This window comes from Dermacentor albipictus, chromosome 10 (assembly GCF_038994185.2).
Source record: "Dermacentor albipictus isolate Rhodes 1998 colony chromosome 10, USDA_Dalb.pri_finalv2, whole genome shotgun sequence".
Classification (NCBI taxonomy): Eukaryota; Metazoa; Arthropoda; class Arachnida; order Ixodida; family Ixodidae; genus Dermacentor; species Dermacentor albipictus.
Window position 1 is genome coordinate 61,693,663 of NC_091830.1, and position 14,946 is coordinate 61,708,608.

Consider the following 14,946-nt stretch of genomic DNA (forward strand, 5'->3'; position numbering starts at 1 on the left):
GCGTCGTTCCCGTCCACGTGCGCTACGCGCTTCAGCATCGAGTGACGCGGGTTTAAGTCGGGGCTGGCCGGTGCGATTTCCATTCAATTACGCGCCTCCTTCGGTGCGCTTCCTCCCTTCAGCCAACCCTAGTTTGGCGCCCGGTGGCAGCACCGTTCCAGTGGGGTTGTCCCGGCGAATGTTCTGTATGCGAGTAACGCGCGAGCAAAGGTTGTATTACGTACGAGAGTACTGAAAGTCTCCAAACAGGTGTTGAACGTCTAGCCTGGCGAATTTTCGCTATGGTTATCGCTTTTTTTTTTCTAAGTGAAAGTTACGTTTAGCTTGGCAAGTAATACAAGCACCGGGAGAACTGTGAGTACGAAGTGCATGTGACGCTTCGTACATGGCGACCACTTGCTGTTAGATAGATAAATTTAGCGTGTCCGGTATCCCTGCAAGCGCGGGCGGTTTGGGCGGAGTAGCGAAGTAGAATGTACCTGGCTCCGTGTTTGTTTGGTCGAACTTTGTGTCACCTGGTGGCACAAAGCCGCAGAACGGGAACGCTATCGTGTGCGGCGCGCTGCGTTCATGTCGTCAGTGCAACATAGAACGCTTCCGTTGATCGGCTAAAAAACGTGATATAGAGGAGCGTGTGGGCTGCGCGTTCACTTGACTTCTCAGTCGTTCTTGCGGCCAAGCTGACGGCGTCTATTTGAGAGTGCGAAATTAACGCAGTTCCGTGCAGTGACTAGGCGGCGTTGAAAGCGTAGCGGAGTGAAAGCGGCGCTTAAATAATGAACTGAAGCGAGCTTTGCTAGTAAACCTGTCTGATAGTTATAATGCGCACTTCCAGAGCTTTTGTATTGGAACCTGTGCACTTCATTTGGCAAGCCTTCCGGCTTGGCTAAACTCTTTTACCTGCGCAATGTTTCACTTAACCTGTAGCATTTTGGCTATGGGACTGATACATTCGCATGCTTGCCTGTAGCCAGTATTTCCGTTGATCATAGACATCGAGGCACAGTGCAGAGATTTTGTCTCGCCCATTCTGTCCCGCGCGCGCGGTAAGGATCGAGTGACCGAGTGTGAAAAAGTCATGTGTCGGTTAGCTTTCGTGCTGCATTTCGAGTTGACGCCATGCACGCTGCGGCAGTTTGTATATCTAGTTCTTTATTTGCTTGGTTTATCTGTGGGCGTATCTTTTATCCCGGATACAGCGAGCGGAGGTCGCTCTTCGCGTACTCAAAGGAGATAGTTCGACCCGAATGTTTCTTTCGCAGTGACAGCCGTCGTTAATATTGAACGTCACTTCGACTCGCCTGTCGTGAAACGTTTGCTTTGTGAAAGCGTCGTCGACTTAGAGACACAAAGACATTGACCCACGTCGCCAGCGACATCTTTCCCGGCATCTCCCTGTTTCGACAGTCTCCCACTCATCACGTAGTCAGTAGCCGCCTTGAATATCTTGAGCAACCGCTTCTCTTCGCTCTTAGGATTGAAGTTAGACTTACCAGCCGCGAGCTTTGCTTGCTTCTTCCTTTTTCTTCCTTATTTCTACCCGAAAACGATGCGTCGCTACAGTATGGACACCCGCGCGCTCATAGGGAATGCGTCTTCCATCCCGCTTCCCCAGCGCAGAGGGAAAAGGCGTCTCAGAAAAAAGATCTCTGGGAAGAGATGCCTTCAAAACGCATCCGACTTCCAGCCAGGGTGGAAGAAAGCAAGAACGAGAACGGGTGAAAGTGACCAGCCTGGGTGTATGTGCGGGCAGCCTACTTATATTGCTCAAGATGGATGCATCCCGCGATGCGCGTCGACTCTCTCCCTCGCCCACCCTTCTTTCCGCATACGGTAATGGCCGCGTTGACTTTCAATAACGGTCTCTGGGGATTCCTTGCTGGACGCTTTTGCGGCCCTACTCTTCCTCACGTATAACGCTTCCGGAGAGGGGCCATTGAAAGTCGACGGGCTTTCTGTCATAACCGGATGCCCTTTACGGTGCTGCCAACCTCCTCGCAAACCCCTTTTTTTTCCCTTGGCGCCTATCTTTCTGGAGGTCCCGCTCTTTTGCGCTGTTTTGCCAGTGCGCCTTTCATTGCGTTGTTCGCGTTCTGTTTTGTTGTTGTCTGCCTGTTTCTCGTCTGTGGCGTGAATTTTCGATCGCTCGATTGTTCCCTCGTTTTGCCTGCCCCTTTGTCTTCGAGGCGCCCTGGCCCGTTTTAATAAGCGTTGAAGTTCTTATCTGAGGCGCCTGTGTGGCCCGCAGGACGCGTTCGTCTTCCTGCCATGACGTCTTGGAGTCGGGTCTTGGCCGCAACACTGCCGCGCCTCATGGCTCTTCGTTTCTCTCTTTCTTTTTTTAGAGCGCAGCTCTTTGGCGTCCGTTCCTGGGTTTCGCGTCGTCGTCGGCGTTGTCGTCGTCGGCGTCGGCCTCGTAACCAGCTCGCCGACGAATCTGCTGCTCCGCCGCCGCGCATGCGCGCTGTCGGCTCTCCGGGCGAGGGAGGATGATGGAAGGGAGGAGGAGAGACTGTGGAGGAGGGCTGGCTACACAAATGGCTCTTTGGCGTCCGTTCCTGGGTTTCGCGTCGTCGTCGGCGTTGTCGTCGGCCTCGTAACCAGCTCGCCGACGAATCTGCTCCGCCGCCGCGCATGCGCGCTGTCGGCTCTCCGAGCGAGGGAGGATGATGGAAGGGAGGAGGAGAGACTGTGGAGGAGGGCTGGCTACACAAATGGCTCTTTGGCGTCCGTTCCTGGGTTTCGCGTTGTCGTCGGCGTTGTCGTCGGCCTCGTAACCAGCTCGCCGACGAATCTGCTCCGCCGCCGCGCATGCGCGCTGTCGGCTCTCCGGGCGAGGGAGGATGATGGAAGGGAGGAGGAGAGACTGTGGAGGAGGGCTGGCTACACAAATGGCTCTTTGGCGTCCGTTCCTGGGTTTCGCGTCGTCGTCGGCGTTATCGTCGGCCTCGTAACCAGCTCCGCCCCCCTTTCATCCCCCCAGCGCTAGCAGCGACCGACTGATACCGCTTTCGTGAGTCCGCTACCGCACTCACGAAAGACGTCGTGCACTTCCTGCAACTCGCATTAACCGTCCATCGATCCACACCGATGTTAGTAGTGGGGGACTTTAATGTTGACATAAAGACAAACAGCAATTTCCTAACACTTATGCGGGAGAACATCCCGTTCCTCTCGCTCGTAACGCGTCCCACGGCTGTGACAATCTCGCGAGGCACTTGTATAGATCTTGTCTTTGAGAATCAAGCATTGGTGTACCAAGTCGAACATATATCAGTCTATTTCTCCGACCACAAAGCTTCCTTCATGACTGTCAAGAACTGTTAGTGGAGTCTTTGTTAAAGGAATACGTGTGAAAAATAAAAAAAAAATTCTGTGATAGCGCATACATGTGTTGCTCGATTTCTTTGCCTCAATCTATCGAAAAGGTGAAACAGCTTATTTGCTGCGCTCAAATTTCGCATTAGGAAGTAACGTAATCGTCGGTAATTTTTTTCTTTCTATCCTACTATCTTCCTTACTTCTATTTCTCATGTCCCCGCAGACGGTAGTAGTCTTTAACTTTGATGCGTGACGACATGCCTGATTGGTTTTTTAGTTTTGAAAGAGACAGCAGGTTAAAATGTAGCGAAGTTTGGCTACTCTGAACTTTCGGAAGGGAGTAAAATGATAAAATGAGGAAGCATGTGGCGAAGGAAGAGGAGCACATTATCCAGCGGTAGCAGGGAAATTTTTTTACTTATTATTTTTAATATTACTATTACTATTATTATTTGGTGCATCCAAATTCTTAGCCCTAAAAATATTGACACCTGGAATTTACACTTTTTTATTGTCGGCACCGCTCGAAGGCACGTATCCCATGACGCCTTTCCCGATCTTCCATTGCGGCCGTAATGGTTGTACTTCACATTTTTTAGCAGCTGCTTCCTTCCTTGATAAAGAACTATATCCCCGTCGCTTGAAAAAATGGTATTTGGTATTCAACGTTCGTAACATCCTATTCGTGCGAAGAACAGTATTCCCATTTGCGGCTGCTAGCATTAGAGCCCATGGTCTGGTTCCTTCACATAGTTTAACGTCGCAAGGAAAGTACAGCAGCAGCATAGCATTGCATAGTTGCTTTTGACCGCGCCGGATTCTTCTGCGAATACGGTACATATTGGCTATTTTGTTACTCTCAGCCCTTCGGGTATCGCGAACTCCAGCCAAAAACAGGATTACAACGTTTTTTTCCCCCGTGGTCGAGCAGTGCGGCTCGTAATTTTGTATTTTGTCGCGCGCTCGCATTCGGGTGACAATTTATCATGACCCGCGCCTCGTCCTACACACTTGTATCGTAATTAAGCTTTCTGCCTTCCTTTCGTGCGCGCCTTCCCAGACCACTGAACGCATCTTGGCTGACTCAGGTGGAGGCATCGTTCCTGCTTGTACGTTTACCCTCTCTCCGTTTGTTTGCCGGCGCTGTGTGCTGATCCCAAGTTAAGCATTGGCTCGCGCTTTCGCAATGTCACCCACCCCACTTTCTCCCGTACTGCGTGGGCGACACACGTCGCCACAGCGAAGACTCATGCGTTCTTCCCCCACTCGCTGGCTTACTTATGCAAATGAAGCGGTGTTTCGTCTACACCATCCTCTTGGACTGCATCGATCTCTCCCCTCTCACACGAACTCCGGCAGTCGCCGGGGCATCCCATTTTTCTGTCTTATTTTCTAGCGTCCGTCATTTCCGCTTATGACCACGAAGGCATGCCTGTCTCAAATAACCCTCAAGAGCGGCCAACTCTTTCTCGATGTGTGCTGGTCTCCATCGACAGCTTTGACGAGCTTTATTTTAAAACTTTTCTTTTTCCCGCAGTTGCGTCTCTTCGAATGCTTCCTCTAGTTTCTTTTGCCTTTTTTTATATTCGTTCCCTAAGCGGCAGATTCGGTAGCAGGGGTTGGGATTGGCTTTTAAGCTCCTGCTCGGATTTGGGGAGTGGGGATTTATTTTCCGGGAGAGGAACGGGCGGGTCGAAATCGTCCGCTGCGAGACTGGCACGTGATGGACGGACTGCTATAAACAGTCCTCCCGCTTTCCCTTTCTTTTTCCCCAAGAAAGGAAGAGTGGAAAGACTCGTGCGTCACAGTTTTTTTTTTCAAAGAAAAAAACAGTGACGGTGAGGCACTGGGCGCAGGAAAGAGAGAGCGTTGCACGATACGCTGTATTTCCTTCCTCTTTCTCCATTTTCGCTGCTTGCTTTTGGATCAGCTTATTATCGCCTTGGTTCGGCGACGCCCCTCTTGCTTTTATTTTTTTACGTCGCAGTCCGCGCCGCGCTCCTGATCTTGGGCGCCGTGCTTTTTAGATTTGCTTCGTCTCGGTTGATTTTTACTTAACCCTTCGTATATTCTCTCCCTCGTTTCCTTTCTCCCGTTTACTTACGCGTACCTATACCGCCGTGTTCCCGGACCGCCGTGCCTTTTTCTTTTCCCGAAGCCGCACTCTTTCCATCACTTCGTCGTCGTCCCGAATTTCTCCCCGTCCCGCGTCTCCCGAACCGGTGGGCTTATTCCCTTTTTTCGCTCCTGTTTGCCTTTCGGTACCCGTGTAGAAGGGGTTTGGTTTCGACTCCGCAGGAGGCCGTCCGGGGGGCCGATCGCGGATCTTGTGTATCTCATTGCGGCCAGCTCCGCGCCGCACTCCCTTCGCTCGGCTTCAATTTATTTTCTTCCCCAGATCCTCCCTCTCTCCGCTCTGCGCCTTGCTTCCTTACCTTTCCGCTTTCCCTTCAGCCGTTTCCCCATATCCCGAGATAAAGAATAAGACAAGGAATCGATGTTTCAGGTTCCAGATGATAGATTTTTGTTGTCTCTTGTGTACGCGGTGTTTCTGGATATATATATATATATATATAGCCCACTGCTGCTGCTCCTGCTATCCACCCACGTCTCCTCATATAGTTTCGGTCGTCGACGACGTCGTGCGGTCTTTACTTAACGCTGTCTTCTCACCTATCCCCATATTCCCTTTTCCCCCGTTCGCGTCCCTTCCGCTGTCTCTTCGTCGTCCCCACACATAACCCGTTGCTGTTTGCTTAACGCGTTTCCCTTTTCGCCCTGATTTGTCCTTGGCGCGCCCAATCGTCTCCGCTGTTTGCTCAAAGCCCCCGCCGTCTTATTTTATTATTTTTTTTCTTACACTTAGAGTTTGTTTTGATTTCTGGGCTCCGGTGCATGTGCACTATCATTAAATGTATTTTTTTTGTTTCGTTTACAGTTTGGCGTGTCTTGGATGATGCCTAAGTTTTGCCTCGTTTTATTTATTTTTTGTATTTTCCTAGTTTTCAATTTCGTCTCTGACATCGGTGTTGCGAGTGGTATGTCTCCATTTTCCCCTTGCGAGCGAGCGGGCAATTTTTTTTGTCCTCTCCCCTATTCTTCCCCCGCATGATTGACGGTGATTTTTTTTTTAATCCAGGCACACTTGGTCTCGCTTTTAGACTTAGGATCGAAAGCGTTTTTGTCTGATAAATTTCTGGTTCCTTCGCTTTGCAGTATTCGTTGCTGCTTGAGAACACTCTTTGATCGCGATGGCTGTCGTGGTTAGCTGTCTGGTTAGCTGGCTGTCGTAATTAGTTGCGTGTTTAAGAATTAAACTTGGTGTGGAGTAGTCGTTTATCACTTGCGCTTCATTTTTTTTTTCTGAGTCGGTGTCTTTTGTCGGGTTTGGCATCGGTCTCTGCGGGCCTACCGTACTTACGATCCTTATTATTACTACGCGTGTGTACAAACACCCTCGGCAAACTTTAGCGCTTCCCCGCTAATCCACACCACCCCCTCTCCGTCTTTCTTTTAAGCGGAAGGTTTGTGCATCTTAATATAATTCGAGACAGCACGGACGCTTCTCACTTTACAGAACGTGTTTTTTTCAGTGGGCTTTGCAAAAGATCTTCGAAAAGTTTGGCGTCACTGGCAAATGTCGTTTACTGAAACGTGCTAGCGTATTTCTTTTTTTCCACGTTTACAGCTCGCTTATGCTGAAGTGCAGTGAACGTAGCGAGCGGCAAAAGAGCCGACCGATAAGTATTGCGAAAGAAGGAGCAAAAAAGCGAGATGGAGCACGCTTCGAAATGCACCAATAATCGCGTTTTGTTTCTCCCGTCCTCATTCGTCTCACGATCCGTCGGTACGAAGTGTTATTTTCGTCAGCGCCATCGCGTTTCTTCATTTTGATTTCTTTTTTTTTAAACTGCAATACGGCGGTGACGAGAGACTCGGTCGTAAGAGCGCCTGCGGGTGCGTCAATGCCGCGTTCTACCTCTTGGTATTCATGATCTGCCGCTAACGAATGCTCGCGTGCATCCTAATGAGCCTGTCGTAAGCGTCTTTCTCGCTCTATCTCTCTCGATCATTCCCTGCTTCTCTCGCTGCTTGGCTTGGCTCGGCTTGTCTTGGCCCCGCATTGCGGCCTGGCCGCGGCGGTTCGCGAGTACCCGACTCTTCTCCCTCCTGCCCAAAGACGCCGCGTGCAGGCGTAAGCGGCGCCGTGGAGGGGCAATAAGAGATTGCCAAATAGCACAGAGCGCAAATAAAATCAATGCCCGGAGAGAAGGTGGAAGTAACACGTGTTGTGAAACACAGGGGTTGAAGAGTGGCGACGTCGCGCAATGCTTTCGCATACGTCTCGCGTAACTGTAGTGTGAGTTGGCTCCCGATTTCCCAACTTCCCGACAGTTTCGGCAGGTTTGTGAAGATGGCCACTGTCTTTCATGTTGCTTAATAACGATCAATACGTGATTGGTAGTTTATTGTTACTAATTACTAGTAAGTACTAATGATTACTAATAAGTAGTAACTTGAAAATATTACTAGTGTTGACATAGGGACGCTTTTGGTTTGGCCGACACACGCACGATTGAACCCCCGCCGTCAACATCCGAAAATCAGTCCCGGAAAGCGCGCTTTCCCGCATGGACACCCTCCGTGTGGAAAAGCCTCATTTCGCGGGTGCGTTTCCTGTCGTTCGCTTTCTGTAGACACCGGCACCGACGGGTTCATTTCGTGCGCATCGCAAGCAACGCGCTTAACGTTGATTGTAGCAAACGAAAGCTAAATGTGTGCGTAGAGTATATATATATCCTTTACAAATCCTAGAACGGTGCTCTTCCCACGTGCAGCTCTTTTCAGGCGCGAATGTTGAGTAGTAACGGCTGTACATCGCGTATCGTCGTCGAGCGCGACGCGAGATTAAACTTGCGCGCGGGTGGCGAAATGGGCTGCGTTCAAAGGTGCGTCGGGAAAATATCGCCGGGCGTCTCTCTCTTCCTCTCTCTCTCTCTTACCTCCATTCCGAGAATCGGAGAGTCGATCGCAAATCGTGCCTTTTCCGCCGGCGTGCCCCACACCCTTCTACGCGATGGCGCTAATGCGACGTCGCGTTACATACCCGCTTCGCTTGGCGTCTGGCTTGCGTCGTCGAAACGATTTCACCGAAATCTGCGCCGCGCTTCGTTTGGTTTAGTTTTATTTTCCCCTCCGTTGGAGCTCCACGACGTTCTCCGGCCGTTGTCTGAGGCCGTTTATTATTGATTGCGCGAGCGACGCTTGCTCGGATCGAAATGAGCGCGCTTTTCGTGGTGGATTCCGAATGCACGCTTCCTGCACGTTTCGATGGACTTGAGGGTCTGAATGCTTCGCGAAGCGAAATGCGGTTCTTTTCGCCCGAGTGACTCCCGGGAGAATGGCGTGGTGCGACAGAGTGGTGTGTGAGAAATAGAATCACGTGGTCTCTTGCCTTTCCTTCCTAATCGTCTAGGCTTAATAGTGTGTGCGTCACCTATAAATATGATCCGTTATTTTTCCGCGCTCCGCCTCGCTCTTTTTCTTGTTCCCGTGTGTCTCCGTGTTATATTCTCGTCCGATTTTCATTTTTCGGAAAGATTCAGCGCAGCGTGTACAAAAAAAAAAAGCGAGGGGTGGGGGAGTGAGAGAGGTGAAAATAGCGCGAACGTTCCGATAATGCGGTCGAATTTAATTCGTTCAACTCATTTAATTTTACGTCTGTCAGAAACCGCCAAACAATGTATGTTGCTGCAATTGTGCAGCGATGCAGGAAATAATCACTAACGAGGAAACGACAAAACTGAAATACGGAAAAATCTAATTGCGCCGTTGCGTTGTGCGGCGCATGAGCGTTATGATGTGTGACCTAGCGCGCCAGGGTGTTTTATAAAAAATATACGTAGCAGTAATTTTAATGGGTTTCTGTTTGAACGGTAGTTCGGCTATAGACGAGAGCTGCTGTTATCAGAGCGCGGAGCGGCGGTGTTACGTTCCTGCCGTTGTTAGAGGCAAACAGAGCAGGCGGTTTCGCTTCCTCGAGGAAGAACCATCCGTAGTCGCTGGAAGTCGAAATACTTGATCATTTACTTGCTTCCGTCACTGCACAGATAGTGACTGTGTTTTGTGGCAGCTATGCGGCTTTAGCTCTTTGACACGAACGTCAATCACGAATCACGTTACACCAGAGCATGTAACTTACGTTTGCTTCGTGTTTTTCACCCACGTAGGGCTGCTTATTCCTCTTTATTCTTTGCTATCCCATCCTTCGCTAACCCAGCTTTATGCCTCTTTATCACACTAACACGTCTTTATCCATCACCATAGCTGGCTGTTAAGTTGTGGGCGTTGTTTGGCATGGTGTTATTGCAGTTGTGTTTCCTTCATGAACTGCACCCGTTGTGTCGCGAACTCGTTACTATAGCTTGCTTCGCAAGGGATGTGTGGTACCGAATGTTATGCTAATCTTCCATATACCGTGCGCGCACGTCTGCTTTTTTTGTTTTCTCGTGTTTCGGCGTCGAGCAAATGACGGGAGACACTCCGTCTCATATAGTAAACATACCTGTCGTTGCTGGCAAAAACAATGCGTGAGCAGTCGTTATAAGCGGGGAACTGGCGTCGCGGTAAAGGCGTTGCCGCGTTCATTCATTCCACCCGTGTAGCACCTTCCTCGTCCAGAAAACTGCACGAATACAGACTCCGGTTTGGTGTAGTTACGGCATGTTTAGGTATAGCCAGATCTGTCTTGTTATTCCAGACGTTTGCCGCTGTGTCGATTCTCCAGGTTAGTCGTTCGCGGAACACGACGCGCTGTTTTTCCTTTTTTCTAACTTTTTTTTGCGTGTGTGCGTGCGTGTCGGTAAACATCTTCACTTCTTTCGTACCTGTCGCCTGCAACCTTCGTGCAAACCCTAACGCGACAACGCGCCCTTCTAACCAGCATGGGCGCCCCGGCGCTGAAGTCCTTTGCGCAGGCCCGCATTCCAACCGAACCTGCCGCCGCGTGCCGTTCTGTCGTTCGGGAAGCTCTCGGGGTGATGTGCTTCCCTGTTTCCCCTGGCCTTTCCCTATGCGCTCCATCTCCGCTCTCCCCATTTGGGGAGAGCGGGCTACGTCGTTTCGGGAGGCCGATTTAATTGCCCGGAAAAAATCGGCGCGCGCTTCGACATAGGCCGGGAAACCGTTCTCTGGTTTGCGGCGCTTCCTTTTACTTTCCTTTTTTTTTCCCGTTTGTACGTTATTCGACGAGAGTTCCGTTTCGGCTGACTGGCTCCGCCGCTGCCTGTTGATCGCGAGCCCGCGCCGAGGTGCTTTGCTAACGACTTTCGAGCGCGGCGGAAACGCGTTCGCGTTCCGCCTCTGATTGCGTGCGCGAGGACCTCCGAAGTGCGGAGGAGTGCGGGATCGCCGACTATAGCGCTGTAGTGATTAGTGCGAGCGAAGATCGAAGAAACACTACGGAACCGGGGGCACAGGTGCGATGCGAGCGGCGGGTTTTCGTTAACGGGAGGTTAAAATGCGAAGGTTCGCAGTTCCATCGATTCTCGAAAGGACCCGAGAGTTTTACTATACGGAAGTGGTTGTTTTCACGAGTTGTAAACTGTGCCCTTTGACGCCGCTTGTTTCGGAAGCGGAATGACTTGCGTTAGCGCGATCGTGGTTCGGTTTCACACTCCGGGCGGCGCTTGCTCGGTTTTTCTTTTTCTTTTTTTTCGAAAGGGGCGATCTCTCATTCGATGGAACGGAATTTGCTGATGCAGAGATTCGGGGGCTATTTGCGGGGAATTTCAGTGCCTGATTCTAAACGGAAGTTCGATTCCACACCCGCCATTCGGCTGCCGCTCGAAACTCGCCGTACGTGTTGTCACATTGTAGCATTCCTGACAGCGGGAGGGAGATCATAGTGCGTCGGTGTCGTTTAACAGCGGAAGTAGCTTTCGCTGGCTGCTAGGAGTCGGGAACGTAACAAAAAAAATAAAGTTGCAGTAATATACCACGACATGGAGCTAACTTGAAAGAGCGGAAATTAGGGCGTGTTGGTATTCCATAACTGAGGTTTTTTTAGCGCGCGAAAAGGGACGAGAGACAGAGGCAAGAGCGCTGTGTCCGCGCATTGCATCCGTCTCTCGTCCCTTTTCGTGCTCTAAAAAACCTCAATTACGGAGCTGACGGCGAGGCACGTGTCTATGGGTCCCTCTCCTGCTCACCCTCGCGCAGTCCTTCTTGCGCTATGCGGGACCCATTTGACGCTCTGGTCACACACCCCGAGGATTCGTCGTTTTAACTCTACACGCGTGCGGCTATACGGTTTCCGCGCCGCAAATGAAACAGCCGCACAGTGTTCGTCTCTACCGCTGCCACCTTTTGTGAAGCGCCCACGAACGAGACCGGGAAGTCACGTTCTCGGGCTCGTGTCGTTGTTGCTCCGCCCGCGCGCCAGCTTTCACTTCGTAAAACGTAATAGTCGAGGCTGCTGTTGCTGCTTCTTTGTTGCTTTTATCGTGTTCCGCGTTTCGAGGGTCTAACGCGCCCGGGTTCCTGAGCGCGCCCGTGTGCGTCTTTGAGAGTTAGTGAGTGATAGAGAGAGAGAGAGAGAGAGAGAGAGAGAGAGAGAGAGAGAGAGAGAGAGAGGGAGGGAGGGAGGGAGATGTTAGGGTTAATCACAAAGAATAGGTAGATTTGTGGACTTCGGAGAGAGGAGTGAGAGGGAAAAAAATAAAGGTTGGTGGAGGTGAACGTTAAAATCTTGTCCGGCCGCGTCGGCGTGCACCTCAATTCGAGGTCGGTCACGTTTTTTTCGCGCGGGCGTGGGCGGGCCCGTGGGCGGTCGCGCTTCGACGAATTGCTCGCCTAATCTCTCTCAACTTCTCAAGCTCACTTTGTACAGCGCTCTATTGAGCGAGAGAGAGAGCGTTGGAGAGAGAGAGATAGAAAGAGAGAGAGAGGATGATAGTGTTTGTGAGAATGTTTTCAAGCGCTGCTTTCACGCTGTGCGGCGAAGCCGTGCGATCGCGGTGTTCGGACGTTACCGACGTTGCATGGCTTCGCGAGAGATGAGCGGGGTTGTTTTTACCGCGACGTCGGGTTGCTTTGTTTAGCACGTAGTTGTTTCTTGTTCTTCCTAGTTGGACTCAAAAGAAAAGCGCAGTGAGGGGGTTAAGGCACTGTATCTGGCGGAACGCGTGCCCGCACGACTGGCTTGTCGTTTATGCTCGCCTAAGTACGTGCGCATAGCAATGTTGCACGCCTTCTACGCTCGCTCAAATACTTATTCGCACACACGTACATACACACGCACACGCGTACAGACACACACACGCACGTACAGACACACGCACGCACGTACAGACACATGCACACGCGTACAGACACATGCACACGCGTACAGACACATGCACACACGTACAGCCTCCCTGATTTTTAATAATATAGCGCGAGCGTCGACTGAACTGCTGGTGAGCGCTTTATAACGGCGATAAGCGTGCAACAAGAGCGTGCAACAAGGCGAGTGCAACAAGGCAACAAGGCTCGTGCGCGAACTCTCGCCTTGTTGCACGCTTATCGCCGTTATAAGCTGTTATAAGCAGTTCAGTCGACGCTCGCGCTATATTATTAAAAATCAGGGAGGCTGTACATACACATGCACGCACGTACAGACACACGCACATGCACACAATCGCTCGCCTCTGAGCTGCTGCTGCTGCAGCGATTATGGGTGTCGGGTCGCGCGTGACACCGCCACGTTATTAGTTTCGCGGCAATCTGTTCTGCGGCTCGACCGCGGATGTCCCACTTCCTGTTGTACTGTATACCGCGGGTATAGGGCTCCCAGTAAAACGTTTCTGTTTTCCGAGGCGTGCGTAGCTTCGTCGCCGCAATCATCTCGCTTTTTAATGCTTGCCGCGATTGTCGCATACGGCGCGCCTCTGTCGCCGTGGTGTCGGCTCTCGTTTTTTTCGTCGCCTCCCGGGAGACACGACACGCCTCGCGACAAATGGGGCCGACGATTAGGTGCCCCGCGATCGGGAGTGGGCAACTCGGGCTTATTGCGGGTGTGCGGCGATTATATGTCGGGAGGAAAGGCGAAAATGAAGAAGACAAAAACGGTGTTCTGGTACGTCTGGCTAATTTCGGTGGGGCGTGTTTCTGTCGTGTGCCAGTTGGAAGCTGTCGTGACTTTTGGTCCGGCTGATACATTTTGGTCGGTCTCTGATTTTTCACTTTTCTTTTTTTATCTGTGTATAGCCGAAGTTGGACTTGAAATCCACAGTATAGATCGCGACAGTCTCCTTCATATTCTTTGATATGAGCTTTTCTAGTCCTGCGTCGTTTTTTTATGCGTTTGTTTTATTTAAAGTTGTCCCGTTTTCATCTGAATGTGCAGATGACGTGCCATGGTGGCTCGACCGCTATGCGGCTCCGACCTTGTGATAGCTGCGGAATAAAAAAAAAATAAATAAATAAAATAAAATAAAAAAAGAGAAAAAAAAAGAACGTTAGAGTTGGGCGCAATAGAAGGAACCTCAACTCGTCAAAATCCATGCACTGCCTTTTACTGTACATTGCACCTAATCGCCCACTGTGCAGTTTGGGCGGCGCTACAACGGATACTTAACGCTAAATTGTGGAACTCAAGAACATCGAGTGAGGTGGAACGGGTGCCCAAAGTGATAGCGTGCAACGTTGCTGAACAGATGCGGGTTTATTTCGTTTTGAGGAGTTTGCGGGAATACTTGTGAAAAATCCGTAGAATACTTGTGTGAAACGTCCGTCTCACCTCCTTCTCTTTCGTTTCCCCTCTGTGCAGGCTGCTGCTTTGTCACATTCTACACGCGCAAGTCTGCCCTGGATGCCCAGAACGACCTGCACAACATGAAGACCCTTCCCGGGGTGAGTCCCACTGTCTCGTATAGGGCGCGCACCCGGCATTTCGAGCAAAGCGCGCATACATTTGGGCTCCGCGAGCTGGAAATGTCTAGTTAAGTTAGGTTAGGCGTTGAGAGAACGTTGGATGTAGGTTCAAGCCAGTGGACGTGCATATTTGTTTTTTTTTCTTCTTTTTGTTATAGATTTCAGGCTTCCGCAGAATAACTAGCGCTTACAGCATGGATGGAAAGCTGGGCTATAATGTCTTCTCTCGCGTCAGAAAAGAAATTTGTCAGGGGGAAAAAAATAAAAAGGAACGAGAACGAAAGAAAAGGGTGGAGAGAGGGGGATGACAGGCAGTGGGACGTAAGCAGAAAGAAGAAATTTAAACCCACAGTAAACGTTTGTTGCTACTCAAAATTGGGTTGGTGTTCTAATTTTATTCTGTCACTTTGTCCAGCGAGGTACGTTTGTGTCAACTGTTTCCTTTCAAGGCGGATATGGCTTCTTCTCTTTGAAACGTCTCTCGCCGTCTTTTTTTTTTTTTTTGCTCCGTTTCTTCCACGTTGCAACCCGGCTACGTATTGGCGAACTTCTCTGTGGAACTTCACAGATACCTTATTCTCCCTCATCAGCATATCTCTTGTATTGTCCCTTAGAAGTACGTCGCATTCTGTAAAAGAAACGAAAGAAATGAAGGTAATCACCAGTATTGAGAGAATGCCTTACGAACGATCGCTCCTCATCTATTGTCGG

General features: G+C 50.5%; 1 protein-coding gene across 1 annotated transcript in view; it reads left to right on the forward strand.

The window, feature by feature from the left end:
• LOC139050332 (CUGBP Elav-like family member 2) overlaps window positions 1-14,307 on the forward strand; it is a 169,874-nt gene extending 155,567 nt beyond the window's left edge. Inside the window, exon 3 of the mRNA XM_070526567.1 lies at window positions 14,132-14,307. Within this exon, the coding sequence (XP_070382668.1) occupies window positions 14,132-14,307 (176 nt within the window). The remainder of the gene's footprint in view (window positions 1-14,131) is intronic.
• The last annotated feature ends 639 nt before the right edge of the window (window positions 14,308-14,946 follow it).